At 33.7% G+C, this 20,755-nt stretch overlaps 1 protein-coding gene across 1 annotated transcript in view; it reads right to left on the bottom strand.

Annotated features, from left to right (window-relative positions):
• Positions 1–6,632: 6,632 nt before the first annotated feature.
• LOC145688129 (uncharacterized) overlaps positions 6,633–20,755 on the bottom strand; it is a 93,398-nt gene continuing 79,275 nt past the window's right edge. Inside the window, exon 4 of the mRNA XM_081761904.1 lies at positions 6,633–7,543. Coding sequence (XP_081618030.1) covers positions 7,529–7,543 — 15 coding nt within the window. The 3' untranslated portion in view covers positions 6,633–7,528. The remainder of the gene's footprint in view (positions 7,544–20,755) is intronic.

Raw genomic sequence — 20,755 nt, 5'->3', positions numbered from 1 at the left:
CTCGGTCGAAAAAGTGTAACAGCTTTTTCAGGCCAGCCACCCTGAATGAGGTTTTCCTGGGTTTTCCTCATTCACACCAGGCAAATGCCGGGGTGGTACCTAACTTATAGGTCCCAGGCCGCTTCCTTCCTTTCCCAATCCTTTCTTCCTTCCCTTTCCCCGGATTGTGTGCTCGCCGAGGGACGTCATCCCTCAAATCGTGAAGGGCTACATGGCCTTAGATGCCGAAAGCCCAGAAATCCAAATCCTAAAAAATCCTAGTTTTGTAGAGCATTTGTCGGCATTAATATTGAAATACCCTACCGTACAGAATACGCCTTTAATCAAATTTATGAGGTTGAAAACCCACCTTAAGATGAGTACTATCTTCCACAAGTCATTTCAGACGTTTACATGACTCCGAAAACTATGAATTCGACACAAATCTTAGTCATTTTGACATTTTATTTTTCATCCTCCCCCTCCCTGTCCATCCACTGCTGATGGAAACCAACTTGGACTTAAACTGCATTGGGAGCATCACGATTTATTTACCCAAAGATGAAAACCATGGATTAGAGACTAATATCAATCGTGTTGCATTATTTTTACGTACTATTCCTTACACTAACACACCTGGGGATGTTTTAATCTCACAGTATTTTCTTTCAGATTGATATTCATATGTCTACCAAATTTGGTTAAAATTGGTCCAGACGTTCCGGAGCTGCGATGGAGTATACATTCATATACATATATCAATATCCATGTGCAAGCAACGTCTTCGGCGTTGCCCCTGTAAATTCCCAATACACTGACATAACCGACCACGCATTAGCTTGGAATTAAATGTCATATCGATTGTAACATAATAGCTTGACGAACTCAAACTATGGATTCGACACTAACGTCATTAATTTGAAAGATTTTATTTTTCACCCTTCTCACCCCCATACCGATGGTGGCTGAACTTAACGCTATCTAGAGTGTAATTATTAATCTCAGCAACACTGAAAACCATGAATTCGAAACTAATATCGGTCGTTTTCGATTATTTTTACATGCCAACCCCTTACCATCACCCCAGGAGTGCTAACGGGCTGTCAAACAACCCCTAGGAGTGTTAACGTAGACTTAAATGAAAAAGGCAGTGACGTCAGCCAACTTGAGGACCCCAATAACTATGGATTTGATACCAAAAATCGGTCGTTTATTTTATGTTTTCATGTCACCATCCCCCCCTAAGAGTACTAATAGGGGCTAAATTTCAATTTAAATCGCATCGTGAGTGTCGCTAATCATCTCAGCGATCCCGAAAACTATTGACTCTACACTAATATCAGTCGTTTTCGATCATTTTATTTATTATCCTCTTCCACTCTCCCTAGTACGTTAGAGGGCCATACTCATACTGGAGGATGAACTTGAACTTGAAGATTATTGGCACTGTTCCAATCAACTTAGAGACTCATATACAATGGATTCGCCACTAATATCAGTCATTTTCAATTATTTTTGCATATTACAATTTCGTCTCCCACCCAGGCTACTAATGGGGAGTGAACTTGAACTTAAATAGTATCTGGAACGTCATTCTTTATCTATTGGGACCCGAAAATTATTAATTCAACACTAATATTGGTAGTTTTTTATCATTTGTATGTCTTCCCCTCCCACTCCTCCTAGGAATGCTAAGGGGTCTTACCCCCACTTGGACTTACGTCAGGAGGAATGTCACCAATTAACTTAGCGATGCTGAAAACTAATGATGCAACATTAATATCCGTCATTTTCGATATTTTTACATGTCACAATTTAATCCTCCCCCTCCGGCTACTAATGGGAGAACAAATTGCACTCAAATGGAATCCAAATTGTCGCTATTCATCCAAGCAACCAACTAAACTATTGATTCGACACTAATATCGTTCGTTTTCGATCAGTTTATATGTCTCCTCCTCTCCTCCCCCTAACACTGCTAGGTAGTCTTACTGCAACTGGGAGCTGACTTTGGGCTGAAAGTGCACCTGAACTTAGAGACTCCGAACACTATAGATTCAACACTAACATCCGTCATTTTGAATTATGTTTACATGTCACCATTTACCCCTCAGGAGTACTAATGGGGGATGAATTTGGACTTAAATGGTATCGAAAGTGTCACTATACATCTCAGTGACACCGAAAGCTACGGATTCGACACTATCATCTGCCGTTTTCGATCATTTTTATATGACACTCCTACTAAGTGCACTAGGGGTCTTACAGTCACTGAGCTGAACTTGAGCTTAAAGGAAATCAGAACTATCACCAATTAGCTCAGGGATCCTGAAAACTATGATTCGACACTTATATCGGTCATTTTCGATCATTTTATATGTCTACCCTTCCTTCTCCTTTCTAGGTGTCCTAAAAGGTCTTATCCCGTCCATACTCTTTTCCATATTGCAAGTAAAATGTACACTAAGTTTGGTTGAATTTTCTCCAGGTATTCAAGAGTTGTGCTGAAACATACTCACACCCACACCTACATAGAAATATATTATGAGGTATACAATCCGCACAAGCAAAAACTATTTTTATTACTAATTTCGAAAAACCTTCTTTAAATAGCTTAGTTTGTTCATCCCCTAAAACGATTCGAAAAACCTTCTTTAAGTAGCTTAGTTTGTTCATCCCCTAAAACGATTACCATATTCAGATATGGTAGTTAAGACGTTGGAAAACTCTCAGTCGGGATAGTTGAATCCAAGTGATGTTGAATAACGAACACTCTCGTCTCAGCTGCGGAAGATTCAACTTCGGTCAGGAATGGAATATCATGTGGTTTGAATCCGACGTTAATTTGTAAGTCCATGTCCCATATAACTCTAGTGCTGAGTGGAACCTTAACTTTAAACACACAAACCAAACTGTTGATCTCCTCTAACTACTGATCAAGGATAAGATTAACATATACAAGATTAACATGTATTTCTTATGGGTACTAACAAACAGTCTCCTTCTTTCCCACTTACGTGGGGTCGACATCTCTGATGAGTCTTTTCTTTAAAGTCTAGATCCGGATTTTTCTCTATTAAATCTTCCCCCTTAAACCATTTTTAAGCATATTTATCCATTTTCTTTTTTCTTTTTTTTTTTTTGAATTCCTCTGCCTCTCTTCCCATCAACTTCTATTGCAATAACTTTTCTGATGGCATAGCTATTTATTCTTCTCATTAGCCAAACCATAGCAGTCTTCTTTCTTGAATCTTCTTGGATATCTATATAGCCTTAGTTGTTCCCCTTGCTCTCTCATTCCTCAATCTGTCTCTTCTTGCTATCCCACACATTCAGCTTAGAATTTTCATTTCGGTAACACTTATTTTTTTTACTGTCCTTTCTTTTACTGGTCATGTTTCTGCTCCGTATACCATTGCTAGACTAACCAGTTTTGTAAATACCCCTTTGAAGGCTTTTCGAAAGACACACTTTAAGAGCAACATATCTTGTACTTATCTTAAATAACCTTATCTTAACGCTGATTGATACTCACACAGACAGTTCCTTGTAGCTATCAAAAGCTATGAAAAACTTACCTAAGATTAAGAAATATTTTATTGAGAACTCAGTAAAGCAAATAAAAACTACGCCACTTTTGAGGGAAGAGTTATGGTTCGCAAACGTAGACTGCAATTAATTTTATTTTCATGTTAATCTAAAATACTGTATTTTAAAAAAATGAAATAGAACTTAACAGGCACCTTTGAAATGGGTGAACATTAAGTAGTAAAATAGTTTCAAAAGATAACATTTCAAAGCTTGAATTAAACCTTAATTAGAAAAAAGTGTTTGATTTTCATTGTTTATTAAATATAAAAGAATATTATTTCGATTAAGATCTTAATAAGCCTGTAGACTTACCTTTCATCTTGACGAAACATCCGTTTCTTTATACAACATTCAAAAATATACATAGGGTAAAATGAGGAGAGATGCCGCACTTTTTCACAACTAAATAGGGGACAAATATATCTACTTTAATGAAACTTAACTATAGATCTATAGTCCATACACTTTAAAAAATAAATAACATCCATTAGGAAGAGTTTCAAGGATTTTTTTTTTAAATTATAGAGGCATCGAATTTTTAGTTTCACGAAAAACACGAGAGGAATTGATCATTTTGTTCTTCAAGTTTTCCGCATCAATATTATTTCTTCCGCAGTTCACATACACGGTGGTCCATACAGAACGTAGCATTCGTGTAAAAAATTCCAACACGTAATATACTCAATCCAATGAGATTCGGAATCCGCAAGAAAGTAGTTTTGCCAGTATTCCACACAGCTTTTGATGTTTTACTCAAGTCCACTCGATGTAGCATATGGCACAGGTTGCTTTTTCCGGTTGATTCTTCTATCTGTCCAGTTTTGATCCTGGAAGTTGATTGTGATTTTTTATTTTCGTATTTGAAAATTTGGAAGTCGAATTGAGTAATTCGGCAGACTGTTTGAACTTTTGACCTTGGCGAAGAACTGTTGGAATGAGAGTTGGTGAAGGTAGCTACTTACTGGAGCTTTCTGTGTACCGTAAGACGGGTATATTTTGCGCATCAGGGATAACTTTGCACAAAACATGGAAAAGAGTTGCACAGTCCTCTGTCGGTAAAACAATGAACTGTAAAGTGAAAGTTTCAACTGCTACCGTAAGATAGAACATCTAACTGTATTTTGGCTATAATGTTGGCGGTTAAATTCAGCTCTAATTACCCGGTGAGTTTTTTGCTGTAGAGGTATGGAAAGCAGTCACTCTAAAGGCCGCCAAAATTTGAAAGATATCATGTACAAGAATTTACGTCAAAGTCAGTTTCGTAGAATATTACTGTGTATAATGGGAGTGTGTTACAATAGTTGAAATTGAAATGCGAAACGTTTTAAAGTCATAAACAATAAAACTAAAGAGGTCGGTTTCAGCCGCTAATTGGGGTTACTTTGCACCGGTCCAAGTAACCCCCTTAGATAGAAAATTATTACTGCTGGTACATCCTGCCTTCTAATTTTAGGTAAATTTCCTTTTTAGGTAGATATCGAAATGGATTTCTCTTTGTAAAATAAATTACGAACAATGGCGGATCCAGAAAAATAGTTTGAGAGGGACTCAGAAAAGCTTCGTTTGTGTAGAAATCCCTAAATTTCTTGGGGGGCTTGAAGCTCATACACATAGAAATGACCAACATAGATTACTTAAAAAAAAAGAAAGAAAGAAAGAAATCATGCAATTTGGGTGAGCTTCAGCCTGAAAGCCCCAAAACCCGTAAATATTCCACTGATTACGTTTGGGATGGTATTCTTGGACACAAAGAACAACCACGGCAAATCAGTTCACGGGGATTATTTTTTTCTGTTCCTGAGTTGGCAATTTTGTGGGCATATCCTAAACTATCACAGTATGGTTCCTGTGCCGGTACCAGAAAATACATAGTTTTCTTTACAAATATTGATAATGCATACTAAGTACTGATACCGGTACCATCATTCTAATATCAATATTTGTAGACTGTATCCACTTTTGTGTAGGAAGTGAAATGTATATATCCTGAAGGGAAAGCATTGCACAGAAACACTATGTGCATATGTTGAACATACTTTTTGATATGTTGTGCAAAGCATCCCCACCTATGGGGTAACTTTATACCAAAGTTTATATTTCAATAACTATGGTCATACGGAAATTTTACTCGTGTAGTTGCGCGAATGTTTTCCTTATATATCAGCATATATGTATAAAATACAGTGTTCTAAATCGTTACGTTTGTAAGTTACATGCGATTTTTTTAATTCCTTAAATCTGGTGCAAAGTTACCCCGCCTTACGGTATGTGAAACTATAGGTAAATACTGGACGGGTTGATTCTATTCCTGGTGATTGATTTTAGGTCACATTTTGGTGTCAGATAAGTTATTTCCGAGCTTGTTGGTTTTACTGTGACAAGCGAGAGACTTCCATTGGTATCCGATGGAGGTGTTCTAAATCCTGTGAATGATTGTGGTCAGATGTTTCAGTGAGAATGAATGGAAGTGAACTAGAACCTAACTGGCAAGTATCAGAAATAGAAAAGAAGACTCTGTAACCCGAAATTGCATTTTCCTTGTGTAAATGCGGCAACAATCCTTTTCCACGAGGAGAGATGCCGCACCCGTTGCTTTCTAATAGTTTTTTTTTTTTAGTTTTGCGTTTTAGTTTTGGTGCAAAATGTTGCGTAAGAAAATCACAACACTCTAATAAGTGTTCTTAAAATATTTGTCAAGTAAAAACCAGCGAACTCTATTAAGATCTACTAAACTTATCTTCGACAAAATTTCAAAGGTTACTTTACCAGACAATTTTGCTATGAACGCAACACATTCCTTTATACTTCACCTGACCGATGTCTACTCCACTGGCTTTGTGGGATAAAAGACAGATACACATTTTTGTAGAGTGTTGCTGCCATTTAGTGCATGCTAGGGAAACTACAACATATGCAGCATCACTCCGTCTGCAACATCTCTCCTTTTATACCCTAGCACCGAAATCTAAACACAACAAAACACTGGTAAGCCCATTTCTTGTGTCAATACACGTTGTTTCTTAAACATTTTATCAACTTCAACACTCATTTCGAAATATAAACAATAGTATACTTTATTAGCTTTCTATGATTTATACAGGATAACATAATTAATTTATGTTTCACACATAGTATATATATATATTATGCATATATATTGTAGTTTTTATATGTATGACACATATTAATCAGATAGCTTGAAAAATTAATAATAATTTGTGTTCTTAAATTATTTAAAGCGTTTCAAAAAAGTTATAATGCTTCAAAGAAATAATATAATTTAAATCTTCATTGTTTACATACATTTCTTAAAGTCGACTGAGAACAAAATACTGACAGTTGGTATTTCCTTCCCTGCATCGGTTTATTCATATCTTCGTTCAATGAGGGCAAAAAAGGGAAGATTAAATAATACTGTTCGTTAATGGCACGGTTGTGTGGCTAGGTTTGCTTTTTTTAAAAGTGGACGAGCATGCTTTTTTAAAAAAATCTGTCGTTTTGTGTATTAAGTTGTACCGACAGAGAAAAAGAACATTCATAAAGTTTTCTCTCTATATTGCACTTGCGCACTTACTACATTAGCTGCTGAATGATCTGTTGGAATCAGCCTTATTATGGATTTCGACGTCCTATTGGACGGAAACTCTTACATTCATTAATAACCATTACACAATTGCTTCACTTCTGTCTTTTGCAGATGTAACCCAATGTCTAGCAAATGAAATCGAGGGACCAATGTGCAAACTTACACCTTCAGTACTACCTTACAGCTCTTATAGTTTGCATTTCATTTAAATTATCGAGACAAGGCAGATTCAATCTTTCGTGTAACAAATAGAAGAAACAAATATCCTTTATTGTGTGCAACCACTCTTCAATGAACACAACACTCTTCGTTTCTTGCTTCCAATACTTCAACAGGCAATCTTCCCATCGTTCCACTATGCTTCCTTCATGTTCATTGCAATAGCTCCTGCAATTACAAATACAAGTTAGTCTTTCAGACGATTTTAATCTAAAACAACTTCATGAAAATAATAAAACAAAATAAATATTTCACTGAATAATTATGAAAATATACATAATAACAATTTATTTATGAAATAAAATATTTGCACGATTGTGTTTCCAAGACTACAAAAAATGGGGAAATATACGCGAGTGATGATGAGAAAGAGGAATAAGACGAAAAGTTGAAGAAACTACCAGGATAACAATGCCAACGGCATTTGATTAACATAAATCTGAAGTTGGGACTTCCGACAGATCTCTTGTACTTCCAAACTACTGAACAACATTGTATGTATGTGCATTGAAATTGCACCATTTGTGAAAGCTCAACAAATATATTCATAGTGATTCTTATGAGAACTTATTCATGAGGACTTGTCATAGGGATTCTTACATACTCACATTATTATTCCGCAAATTACTTTTACACTATTTACTCGCACTTACAAATGTCAGCATTAACCTATTCATAGCAGATGTTTGGATTGCAGAAGGTATTTTTAAAAACCTCAAATCCTCTTGCCACTGTATAAGATTAATCAACAAAAATATCTAAAATTTTTCCTTTACAAGCATTAAATACGTCATCGTACTGACGAGGAAACCGATTCAAGTGTGACATGAAAAGGTGGACGAGTTTATGCGCAACCGAAGTGTTTTAGTGAACAATGAATTCTATTAGAGGGGAAAACCCTCGATCTCAACCGTTTGGGGGATATAGAGGGTAAGGAGAAAGCTGGTTTTCTGATATTTTGTGGATTTTCGGCTGTTGCGAATGAATATGTTTGAACATTGCTTTTGAACATTACGAAAGATGCGCCAGAAGGAATGAAAGTGGTGCTGAATGTTGAGGTGAGTGGCCTAGCTTTTACCCAGGACTGAAAAAAGAAGGAGATATGAGGAATAACAAATGCCATTGACATGAAGAGCACAATTATATGATAGTACTGATATCCCCCTTTTTTTCTTCTACACTATGGCCAATAATGTACTGTATCTGTATTGTCATTCTCGTGTTTGTTTCGACGTTCCTTCCTAAACCATTTCTTTAAAACAAATATCTGAATAGCAGTTAGTTAATAATTGTCATAATAAAACCAACTACTATATTAGTGTTCGTTTTGATGACCATCAATGCTTTCATTTAAATCAGCATCGCCAGAAACAGAAAATTACAAATCCTACTTCACATTTTGACGCAGGGCTGCAAAAGACAAGTAGACCTTTTAAATTACAAACGGCCGCCAGGTTGAAACTTTATTGTTGAATTATGCTGATGTTCCTAATCGCCTAAGGTATTGCAAACACACATTTTTGTTGCAACTTTGATTCATATCGGTTGATAATTGCGGGAATTACGATTATTTGGAAAGTATAAACGGCTGTTATTTTCAATTTTTTCGGTGGATCGTTACGATTTTCAACCTCAACTAATACATAGTAAAACGCAATTTTGGGCCATTTTTCTTTCCTATCGGTTAATAATTGTAGAAATTATACATGTTTGGAAAGTTCGGACAGCCACCATTTTTTTTACATTTTTCGTCCTATTTGACATGTGGTGCTTTTATTCGATTCAGCGTACCAAGAAACCTATCAATAGACACCTTTCACGCCTATTTCAGGCAACAGTGGAACTTCGTTGTTTTCGCCTTCCTCCACAAAACATTCTTCAACTAGGATTTTTATGGAGTCTTCAGTTTTGTAACCCTCATTTCTAAGGCGACGTATTACTGAAGTTACGTGGATGAAGAAATTTTTCATTTCTAAAAGTCTGCTTTACTTGTACTATATATGCAAAAATTCGCAAAATATCAGAGCACCAGCCTTCCACTTATTCCTCTATATCTTTGGAACGGTTGAGATCGAGATTTTTTCCCTTTAATGGGTTTAATTATACACAAAAATACTTCGTTTACGCATAAACTCGACTACAATTTCGTGTCACACTTGAATCGATTTCCTCGCGAGTGCATAAATTATAACAACGAGCACTAATTTTGGTAATAAGATGTAGTATATGAAATGTTAGTAAACTGCTTTTTCTGAGCAGATCTGTTTTTAATTGTTTCATTTGATTCTGATCTCCAACTTTTCAAAGAATTTTTAAAGAAAAATATATCAAGTTTTCTGCGAAGTCTGAAAATAATGTCGGCAAAAATAAGGATATAATAAGGATTTGAAGAAGATGGCAGCGAAATAAACCCTTTGAAATCCATGTTCATTCAATGTAAAGTAGATAAATGCAAAGTACTTTCCTATTTAAATTATTGCGCTATTCTCAACAAACATAGCAAAGTAGATGAAAATACTAATTTCGAAATGAACAATTCGAGTTTTTATTTTTTCATTTTTAATAAATTTCAGCACTTACATTTCGACATAAAATATACGATACATAAACCTTTTACAACAGACAATGTACTAGAAATTTAAATAGCAATATTACTAATAAAATTTATAGTACTTTCCTATATGAACAAGAATACAAGAAAGCCAAATTCAGGAATTGAGTTGAATTAATCTCTATGTCTCATCTACATTTTTATACTTTCTAACTAAATTCAAAGTGCCATTTGGTTTATGCATTAAAAACAAATTTTCATTTCAGCAACATTTAACAACTACATTTGTACATTATATTTTCATTTCAATTCAGATACACCTTTGAAAGAGACGTAACTATCTAAATAATTAGTGAGGGATGTCTGCCCTTATTAGCAATTTACAAAATCTTCTCTAATATTACTGGAGTCTAGATAACCCCGTACTTATTAGTAGAATGTCGATAATTGCCTTAAGACAAAATATTTAATCATTGGGGTACATATATTATTCATCACACATGTATTAGAGAAAAGAATAAATGTGAGAAAAAAGGGTTCACTCACTATTGACGGGATTGAAGTAAGTATATGGCATGGTTAAAACAGATTAGTCACACCATGTCTTAGATAAATTCTGAATCCCCAAGAGAACTGTAAGGTTAGTGACGACGTGCCTTAATAAAGGTATCAAGTAGGAAGAAAAATACGTGGCTTCTTCAAAATTCATAACAATCTCCCAAGATCATGACCGCAAGATCTGCTTGTTGCGAAGTTCAATCCCGCTCTGACCATAGGAATTACGTATTGTCCTTTCAAGTTTCATTTCATTATCGTCATTCATTCCTCATCACCCTCTTCATCCTTTACATTGAGACATAAAATTCAAAGATACAATACAATGCAGTGCGTTATCCCTGTTTCGTTTTACTTTCGCTTTGGAATAGTCAATTAGGAAAATTCAGGATGGCAATAAAGAAATGATCTTGATCAACTTCTCAAATGTGCACATAATGTAGACAATATAGCACGATGTAATGTTAATGAAGAATAATAATAAAACCGTCGGGATAGCATCTGAAAAAGATCAGTCTGGAAAGACAATGTGGCAAATCGAAACCGTACTCATCATATTATTTCCTTTTGTCTTGGCAAATAGTGTAAAATAAATTAAAACTAAACATTTTTGACAGAATAATTTTGCAATTTTTATTGTGCGCATTAATGCAAATCTTCAATGCAATAATTCGATCACACCGACTTGCCTGTGGCACAAAATCGTTTTGATTTACTCGCATATTAGCAGTTAACATAACGTTGAATTGATATATATTTTTCAACAGTTTATCTAACTACAATCCGTTTAAGCTATTAATCATTCTTAAATTTAATTTATCTAGGATAGTTAGAGCACTTTTAGCTTTAGTTTTAAGCTCTACCACAAGAAGTTATTATGCTGAACAGAATTGAATCACTGATTGGAAAAAGGGAATAAGTGCATCAGACCTAAGTTTTCAAAAACGCTAAAAAACCTTCCCGAGGCGTTGTTTGTACTTGTTGCAAAAAGTGTATAATTGATTACTTGTAGCAAAAGAACTAACAAACACTAAGACAAGAAGGAGAATCTTGTATTGTAGCACTGCAATTGGTTAAATAAGCTTAAAAATGGAAAAAATATTCCCTTTTTCCAATCAATTAGAGTTGGACGCAATTGTAATTGTGTGTAGGGCATGTAATGTGCAGTTTATGATAGAAAGCTATGAAAATATACATGCTGAATACAATGTTGTATGTTAATCTTGGATATATGTATCCAAACTATCACGTATGTTAGGCTTCTAACACTGTTATTGTCACCGTTCGTTTTTTTTTTTTTTTTTTGTAAAGCACATGTTATTCGTACAGCAAGAAAAGTAATACAATAGACAGCTGGAAAAATACGTAGCAAAATACGTTGTCAAAATAGAATGACTTTACATAGAGTCCTATCCGTCTGCATCTTCGTCTTCTGCAGTTTCTTGGTCAGTGGTTTTCCATGAACAAATCATCCTATAAAACTTTTTGTATTGGTCAGGTATGCATTTGATGATTTGTGAAGAATCGTTTATCTTTTTCTGATTGATCGGGACTTGCCAATCGTATGCCTTTGACGTTGGCAGTGGAACGTTTGTGACATTACTTTTGAGTAATCGAAAAATATCAGTTCTTAGTTCATTGATAAACTTATGAGCTTGCACATAACCTAGAGATTCTGCTTTATAAACAGTGTCTCTATTTACTTACTTGGAATTTCACTGTTTTGTCCACAATGCTACCTGAAGATTTCTTGTAAAACGGTTACCACCAATGTTTAAAATCTAAGATTTCTTCATTGACAACTTCGTAAACCTGAAATGGAGTATCAGTATTTCTTGCATTCGTAATCATGTGGTTATACTGTGCTGGTAAATAAATGCGATTGTGTTGTTTGAGTTCTCGTTTGATTATAACAAAATTTCGGTCACATGTAAAAACTGTGACCTCTGACTGACAAATATTGCTGTACAGTGGTAAAGCGTTATGACACGATCAGACTGAAAAGCATTAATGTCATTGTATGATTCCAGTTTTGGTATTGTATGATCACCACTTGTATCACTGAAAACACGTAAATCTGTAACTGATTGGGGCAAATATTTCTCTATAGATTGTGCAATGCGAAGACAAGGCGAAGTATCGTAACGTCAGCAGACGGCTCTAATGGTTGTCTACATACACACAGGCTCACAGTTATGGTGGTATCCTATAGTGATTGGAAGAAGGAAATAAGAAACGTAGTTATTCCCTTTTTCTAATCAGCGAGATATTTTGTCTTCTACATTGGTCATATAGAGTTGCCCAAACATTCCTATTTTCTACTCAACGATGTAACTATCTCAAAGGAACACATCTGCTATCTCAGGTTAAAATCGCAAAAAATTGTACTTATTCCCTTTTTCCAATCAGTGGTTCAATTGGTATTTATTTTTCAACAATTTATCTAATTGATTTCCTTTCTAGATATTGCTATTTTTAATTTAACATAAATAAGATAATGCTAGAGTATCTTTGGCTTTAGTTTTCAACTCTACAACGATGAAGTTGTAGGAATCAAATTTTTTAAAAAAAATTTACCCATAATGTTATTTTTATAATATTATCATTTTTGTTGCAAATTTTGTATATTAATAATAATTTATTTATTTTTCCAAGTTTTCCTTTACGCTAATTAATTTGTCATGTAGTTATTTAACTAGCTTATATGTGCTCATACCGATATTAGTAATCAAGTTTGTTACCCATTGAAATGCATTATCTAGGGAAATTCTTCTAAATTGTGTGACTTTACATTATTGAAGAATTCCAATACTATTGTAGAATTCCAAATGTTCGATTTATTTAATTGGGATAAATATTTTCAAAATTATTTATTAAGAAACTTCGAAGCTTATTAAAAATAGGCAGATTATATTTATAGTCTTGTATAAGTTTACATTCCCATATTTTGTAATGTAGCGTTATCATGGAAACAGGCGTATAAATTTCTGATTTGCTGAGCGTCTGGGTTGGAGGCTAAAGGCTTTATGTTCTTGCAATTTTGTCGACTTTTCAGAAGTAATGTACGTTATACACCTGAAGTGTAATTAGTAAAGTCAAAACGAAGTACTAAACTGAAATTGTGAAAGACAATTCACTTATTAAAACCATTGGAAAGTAAGAAGATAGGCTATTATTTCATTAGTGACTTGTTTCATCTGCATGCTGATTAGTAAATCTTGAGCAGTATAGTAAGCTGAAACATTATTTTGGTTAAAAGTTTTTTTTTTTTTTAATTAAGGTAAAACTAGATACAATGTTTTGTTGGTTTTAGTAGTGCAGTTCAAATTACTTTTACTAGATAGGAGTTGGATTTTGAGAGCACGGAAAAGGCAATGAACATGGTTCGTGACTAGTTTTATTTTAATCCCTCAATCCACAGGGTAAAATGACCGTATTCTCGAGCATTGTACAATATTTTACTACACATCTTAATTATTAATATCTTGGTAGAATAAACGAGTCTTCGTGAATAAAAATGTAATTTTCAACTTTTCAAACCAATGGTCTCAAATTTATAGTAATGACAAAATCTACAAACCAGTTTTATTCCGTAGAATCTATACATTAAAAGCGGTGTCTGTGAACAAAAAAAAAAAAAAAAATCAGATCTAAATTGAAAGTGACTATGCTTGTGACTCTAAATCTCTTGAACCACCCGAACGATGTCAGTCAAATTTTTGACGTAGATGCAGTCCTGGCCTGGAAGTGTTATTAAATATTCACTTTGATGATAGAACTTAGGGGAGGAGGAGGGGGAATTATAAAAATTAAATAAAACTTAATAATTCTTCAACCAAACGACCAATCTCGCACACGTTTTTAACATAGATGACGTTCGTGCCTGGGATGGATTTTACCATTTCACTTTGACAGAATAACGTATAAGATGGGGAGGAGAGGGAGATATACAAAAATCAATAAATATAAAAGTGACCATGTTCGTGAGTTAATAACTCTTGAACTACCCGATCGATCTCAATCAAATTTTCAACATAGATGAAGTTCGAAACAAGAAAGTTTTATTATTATTATTATTATTATTATTATTATTATTATTATTATTATTATTATTATTATTATTATTATTATTATTATTATTATTATTATTATTATTATTCCATTTCGATGGTAGAGCTTAAGCAAGGAGGGTAAATATATAAAAATGAATAAAACTTAATAACTCTTGAACCACCCGACCGATCTCGATCTAACTTTCAACATAGACAAGGTTCGGACCTGGGATGTTTTCTTCGTTTTACTTTGACGGCACAATGTAGGGACGTATATGTAAAAAAAAAAAAAAAAAAAAGTAAAAATGAAAGTGACTGTCTTTGTGACTTCATCACGCTTAAACCACCGAAATGATCTTAATCAAATTATCAACATAGATGAGGTTCGGACCTGGGGTGGTTTTTGTCATATCCCGTTGACGGTAGAACTTAGGGTAGGAGGAGAGGAGGGGATATATATATAGATATATATAAAGCTTAGTAACTCTTGAACCACCTGAGCGATCTCGATCAAATTTTCAACATATATGACGTTCGAGACTGGAAAGTATTTTTTTTTTTAAATATTTTCACTTTCACAGTAGAACGTAGGGGATGTGGGGAAGGGGAGGTTAATATATAAAAATAGATAGAACTTAACTCTTGAACCGCCCAACAGATCTCAATCAAATTTTCAACATAGCCTACATGACATTCAGGCCTAGGATATTTTTTATCATGTCGTACTCCCCAACAAGGGGAGGGGAGAGGGATATATAAAAATCACCGAAAATAACCAATATCAAAGAGCGCTTTAGTAGTAGTAAAAACGAAACATTTACTATTTTTCCTTAATTTAACCCAGCGAAATCGGGATGCGTCTTAGATTCGAGGACGTCTTAAATTCGAGTAATTATCGAAAAATTCTTAATTAAAAATAATATTATTAACGTGTTATGAAAAGTATTTTGCTAGCCATAAATATTTTTAATTTTGTATCATATTCAATCATTCAGACAACAATAGTGTCTTGCGCTTGCGCAGCACGTGCGGATTTGCTAGTAATATTTATTATTGCACATAAAGTCACTGCAAATATCAATGAAACAAATACAGTTTAATGGATACTTTTATTTTATTTAGAATTTTTCTTTGCTGGTGTTTACAAAAATAATTCCCATAAATATTTAAATTTGATTGCATTCTTATTTTAATTTTTTGTATAAATGTATGCTTACTAGCTCGGAAAAATAGTTATGTGTTTAATTACAAGTAGTGAAATGTGACTTATAAAATATGAATAGTACAAGAAATTTAAATTTATGCAAAGGGCTGATATGAAAGTAATGATGTATATTATAAGTGTAGAAAGAATGCTCAGAATATAAAATATTTTTGATTTTATATATATATATATATATATATATATATATATATATATATATATATATATATATATATATATATATATATATTAACACTGTATGTACCGAAAATAACAATTTAATATTTTAGAAACTATGCATGTAAACACCTAGGTGCAACTTTGTATGAAAATGTGAAATTTACCTAAATTTGAGAATTGCATAACTATTGAAACCGATTATAGCGACAACTATTAACGAAAGTGTAAATTAATCCAAACCAGTTGTCACTAGAAGTTCAATGCAAACTTTCTTCTTCTTTTTTTAATTACTACATGATTTTATTTCCGTATTTAACTAATTAATTTCCTTGCATTTTAGAAGTTGTTTCATAAGAATTCTTCAGTGTATCATTAACTATTAAAAATGATTTTCTCTACTGGTAACATTAATAGGGTTCTCACGTGTACAAAGACGAACTTGGAATATATCTTCTGAATTATAAGTTGCCAGGTTTATAAGTGAGATTGTCAATTACATAAGAATATTAATCTTAAATTTTATTTTAAGTGGAATTTTTCTTTTTTCAGCATTTGTACGGACACGTTTCCTAACAGCTGTTAAAATGCGGCCCTGTATTAAATATTCAATTTACATAACTTGTTACACATTTATTATTATTATTATTATTATTATTATTATTATTATTATTATTATTATTATTATTATTATTATTATTATTATCAACACTGTAGTGGTTACAAAGTTATACTAAACTAAATTGACATATATTTTGCAACAATTTATCTAATTTAAATTCCTATCGGTCATTAATATTTTTATTTAACTTAAATAAGATATTTTTACAGTATTTCCAGCTTTAGTTTTCAACTGTTCCAACAATGACGTTACCATACTGAACTGAATTGAAATTTATTTTTCGTTCCCATTTAACTTAAATTACAGATTGATAGAGTAATTTCAGCTTTAGTTATCAACTCTACTAATAGTGAAATTATAATACTAAACTGAATTGACATCTATTTTGCAACACTTTATCTAATGTAAATCTTCCTTAGCTATTGCTCTCTTTATTTATCTTTTATAAGACATCGTTAGCGAACTTTTGGCTTCAGTTTTCAGCTCTACCTTAGTTCTCTATTGTTTGTCTCACAGGCAGTGTTGCTAAGATAAAAGCGAATAAAATCAGGAAATGAACATTTTCGTTGCAATTTTTTTTCTTTCTAAGCCCCGCTATTTCCCTCTTCTTGGGACAATTCGAAGTAACTTATACCGAAGGAAAATCTTGCTCATAATCTTAAGATTTCTGTCCCTTAATTGCAATTCAAACGAAGTAAAACTCGCATTTCTAGTTCAAGAGATTTAAGTTACATGTTTGTAACTAAAAGTCTAGGAATGTGTCTGAGGAAGAGAATTTTATAACTCTCGAAAGTTCTAAATATACCGGGGTATATAAATGATTCATTCATTTTCAAAAATATTACACGTACAAACATACTAAACATATGGTAGCTATTGCTCTTTTTATTATCTGAAAATAATCGACTCATCTAGTTTCATTGTGTATTTCAGGTGACACCAGATGGCAAGATGATACCTGTCCAAAATGGAGATAAAGCAAGAAAAGAGTTTTGTGTTTTAGAATATGCGACATGTTCATCTGTTATAGTAGTTCAACACGCTTTCATAAAAGAGTATAGGAAAGGACCATCATGTAAACAAAGCAGAAAACTTTTCGAGCTTGTGGTTACTTTCATATGTTTCTTATATTTATACATGTAATACTTTTGACAATAAAGCCTTTTGAAAACGAATTAAAGAATTTATAGTAGCCCTGTATAGCATTTCTCTACCAAATCAATTGCAGTCGAGTTGTTAATGTTTACAAGGGCACTTATTTTGATATACTGAATATGCTTACAATCAAAGACGAAAAAATAAGTTTTCTTTTCTGGCTCCGTCCAAACGTTTTCTTGTCAGCTTGATCCAGGTATGCTAAATAAGTTCAAAGAAGTATTTCATACCATACAGCCGTTATTCCTTATCCCGTTAGGATGTTGTTTTCAATCTCAGTGAATTGATGTAAACCCAAGCAGCCCAGGTGCTAATTATGTTCAAAGAATAATTTCAAACAGTTCAAACGTTTTTTCACTTCGGTCATTTTATGAATACAAAATGAAAAATTGATATATTTTAGAGTTTCCTCCCTAATCCCCTTTAGAAACATTTTTAACACTGAAGTACCAGAACATTTATATTTAATAAGGAGTTTATATGTCGAATTTTATCTCCTTAACATGAGAGGTTCATGAATATTCAACTTTTGGCATACATGATAAATACATGAACTGACTTTCTCCCTTTAGGATAAGCAATTCAATGAAAATGACATGATAAAAACCCAGCTCGAAGCAAATAGTATGTTCAAAAGTTCATTTCAAACTATTCAGCCGTTTTCCCGTGATGATAAGGCAGACGATATCAGTGTCATCTCTACATATTGAAAAAATATAGAAAATTCCTCCTTCCCTATATTAAATGTTCCATCTCCCAAACATGAGAGACTATTCAGATACTATATTTGCCATATATTATGAATTCCCTATCTTTCCCTTAGGATACAAAATTTTAATGAAAGTGACACTACAAAAATCCAGCCCTAAAATAGTGCTGTGTTCAATGAATCATTTCGAAAGTTCATCAATTTCCCAGTTAAGATGAAACAGACAGCATCGATTCTAATATCAAGAAAAGATTATAGAAATTTCTCCGTCTTCCCCCTTGAGAGTTATTAAAGATATGGAAAACGCATTCTATTGTTTCCACTTAACAGCGTACATGCCTAATTTTACTTCAACCTAAGCAAATTCTTACTTTTGATATTTTCGGAATAGATAGTGGAAAATTTTAAATTTTAATATAGAAATTTCCTACTTTCCTTCATTTTGATGCAGAAATTACAAAAGCATCGGACAACGTGTTCATTTACTTTTAATTTTAAGTTTATAAACGGAGTTTCATTTTCCTAACCTCAGTGATTTTTTAGATACATTACTTATAGCATAAAATAAGAAAACGAACCCCTCCTTATCCACATACGATATATATCTAAAAATTCTTCCTTGTCAATCGCTTTCGTGATAAAGGAGTGGACGGTCCAAATTTCACGTTTGTTCCTATAGTACGCGTAATGTTCCCTGAGCGATGATGAGTAAATCACTTCTAACTAACTAACTTACTTAGTCTATGGCCTATGGAACCTGGAGGTTCAATGCCGCGTTTACGAAAGCTCTCCACTGATTTATATTCTTACCCAACTGGATCCAGTTTCTCCTTTGTGTTGGTATTTCTGCAAGATCTATCTTCATATTGTCCTCCCATCTGCGCCTAGGTCTTCCTAATGGTTGTTTTCCGGTTGGTCTGCCAGTTAAGACTTTGAAAGCGTTCCTCCCACACTGGCTACATCACCTGCCCACCTCAACCTCCTAGACTTGACCCTAACAATGTTTGGTAAACTGTATAAATTACAGTTCCTCGTTATGAAGTTTTCGCCATTCCCCATTCCCGTTCCGCTTCGGTCCGAATATTCGTCTCAGGAACTTATTCTCAAATACTCTCAGTCTATGTTCTTCCTTCCGAGTAAGCGACCATGTTTCGCAACCATACAGAATAACAGGCATGATTATTGTTTTATATATTTTAAGCTTCAAATTCCTCAACAGAATTCGTGACGACACGAGATTTTGAACTGAATAATAACACGAATTCCCTGCTTTTACTGGACATTTAATTTCTTCGTGAATGTGGGTTTTGTCAGTTAATATTGATCCTAGTTATTTGTAAGTATCCACTTATCAAAAGTATTATTCGATATTTTAACGCATCGACGATTTGCCGTATTACGATCCCGACGAACTTCCATTTATTTAGTTTTGGCTGCATTTACTTCTAACACCATGTCCCTGCAGGCGTTTAATAAGACCTCTGCATTTCTTTCTATTGTCCTTCTATCATCCCCTATTAAATTTACAGCATCAGCATACGGCATAGCCTGGGGAACACCATTCAACTCTAGGCCCTAGTAGCTGTCTCTGATTTTTCTTATAGCATATCCCAGGACAAAGTTGAATAATAATGGCTACAACGCACCTCCTTGTTTCAGGCCATTCTCGAAGCGAAAGCTCGTGGACAAAAAAAATCCTACCCGAACTTTACTTTGGGATTCATTTAAACAAATCTTAATTAATCTAATTAGCTTTTTCGGCATTCCAAATTCTGCAAGAATGCTGTACAGTGTTTCTCTCCTAACCGACTCGTAAGTCTTTCTAAAATCAATAAATAGTTGATGTACCGGTGTATTGTATTCCCACTTCTTTCCGAGTATTTGTCAAATGGTAAATATTTGGTCGATAGTTGATCGATTTCGCCTAAATCCGCACTAATAATCTCCAATAACTTCATCTGCGTATGGGGTCAATCTTGCTAATAGAACGTTTGAGAGGATTTTATAGGACGTTGACAGAAGATAAATGCCTCGATAATTATTACAGTCAGTTTGTCGCCTTTCTTGTGAATTTGAACAATGAATGCCACTCTTGTGGCAATTCTTCCTTGTTCCAGATAAGGAGAATGAGTTTGTATATCTTGTTCTCAATTTTTCGCATCCAGCTAAAATTAACTCACCCGGTATTTCGTCTACACTCGGAGATTTGTGTTTCTTTAATTTCTTTATAGCGATTTCTACTTCTATTTTGTTATGTTCTGAAATATACGTTTCTGCGGTGTGTATTTTCCTTTCTCTACGCGCATTAGTTTTTGACTGCGTGTTAAGCAATTCGCCAAAGAAATCTTTCCATCT

This window comes from Thermobia domestica, chromosome 6 (assembly GCF_964235325.1).
Source record: "Thermobia domestica chromosome 6, izTheDome1.hap1.1, whole genome shotgun sequence".
NCBI lineage: Eukaryota > Metazoa > Arthropoda > Insecta > Zygentoma > Lepismatidae > Thermobia > Thermobia domestica.
Note: the sequence above shows the minus strand (reverse complement) of the source record. Positions and strands in the feature narration are given on the sequence as shown.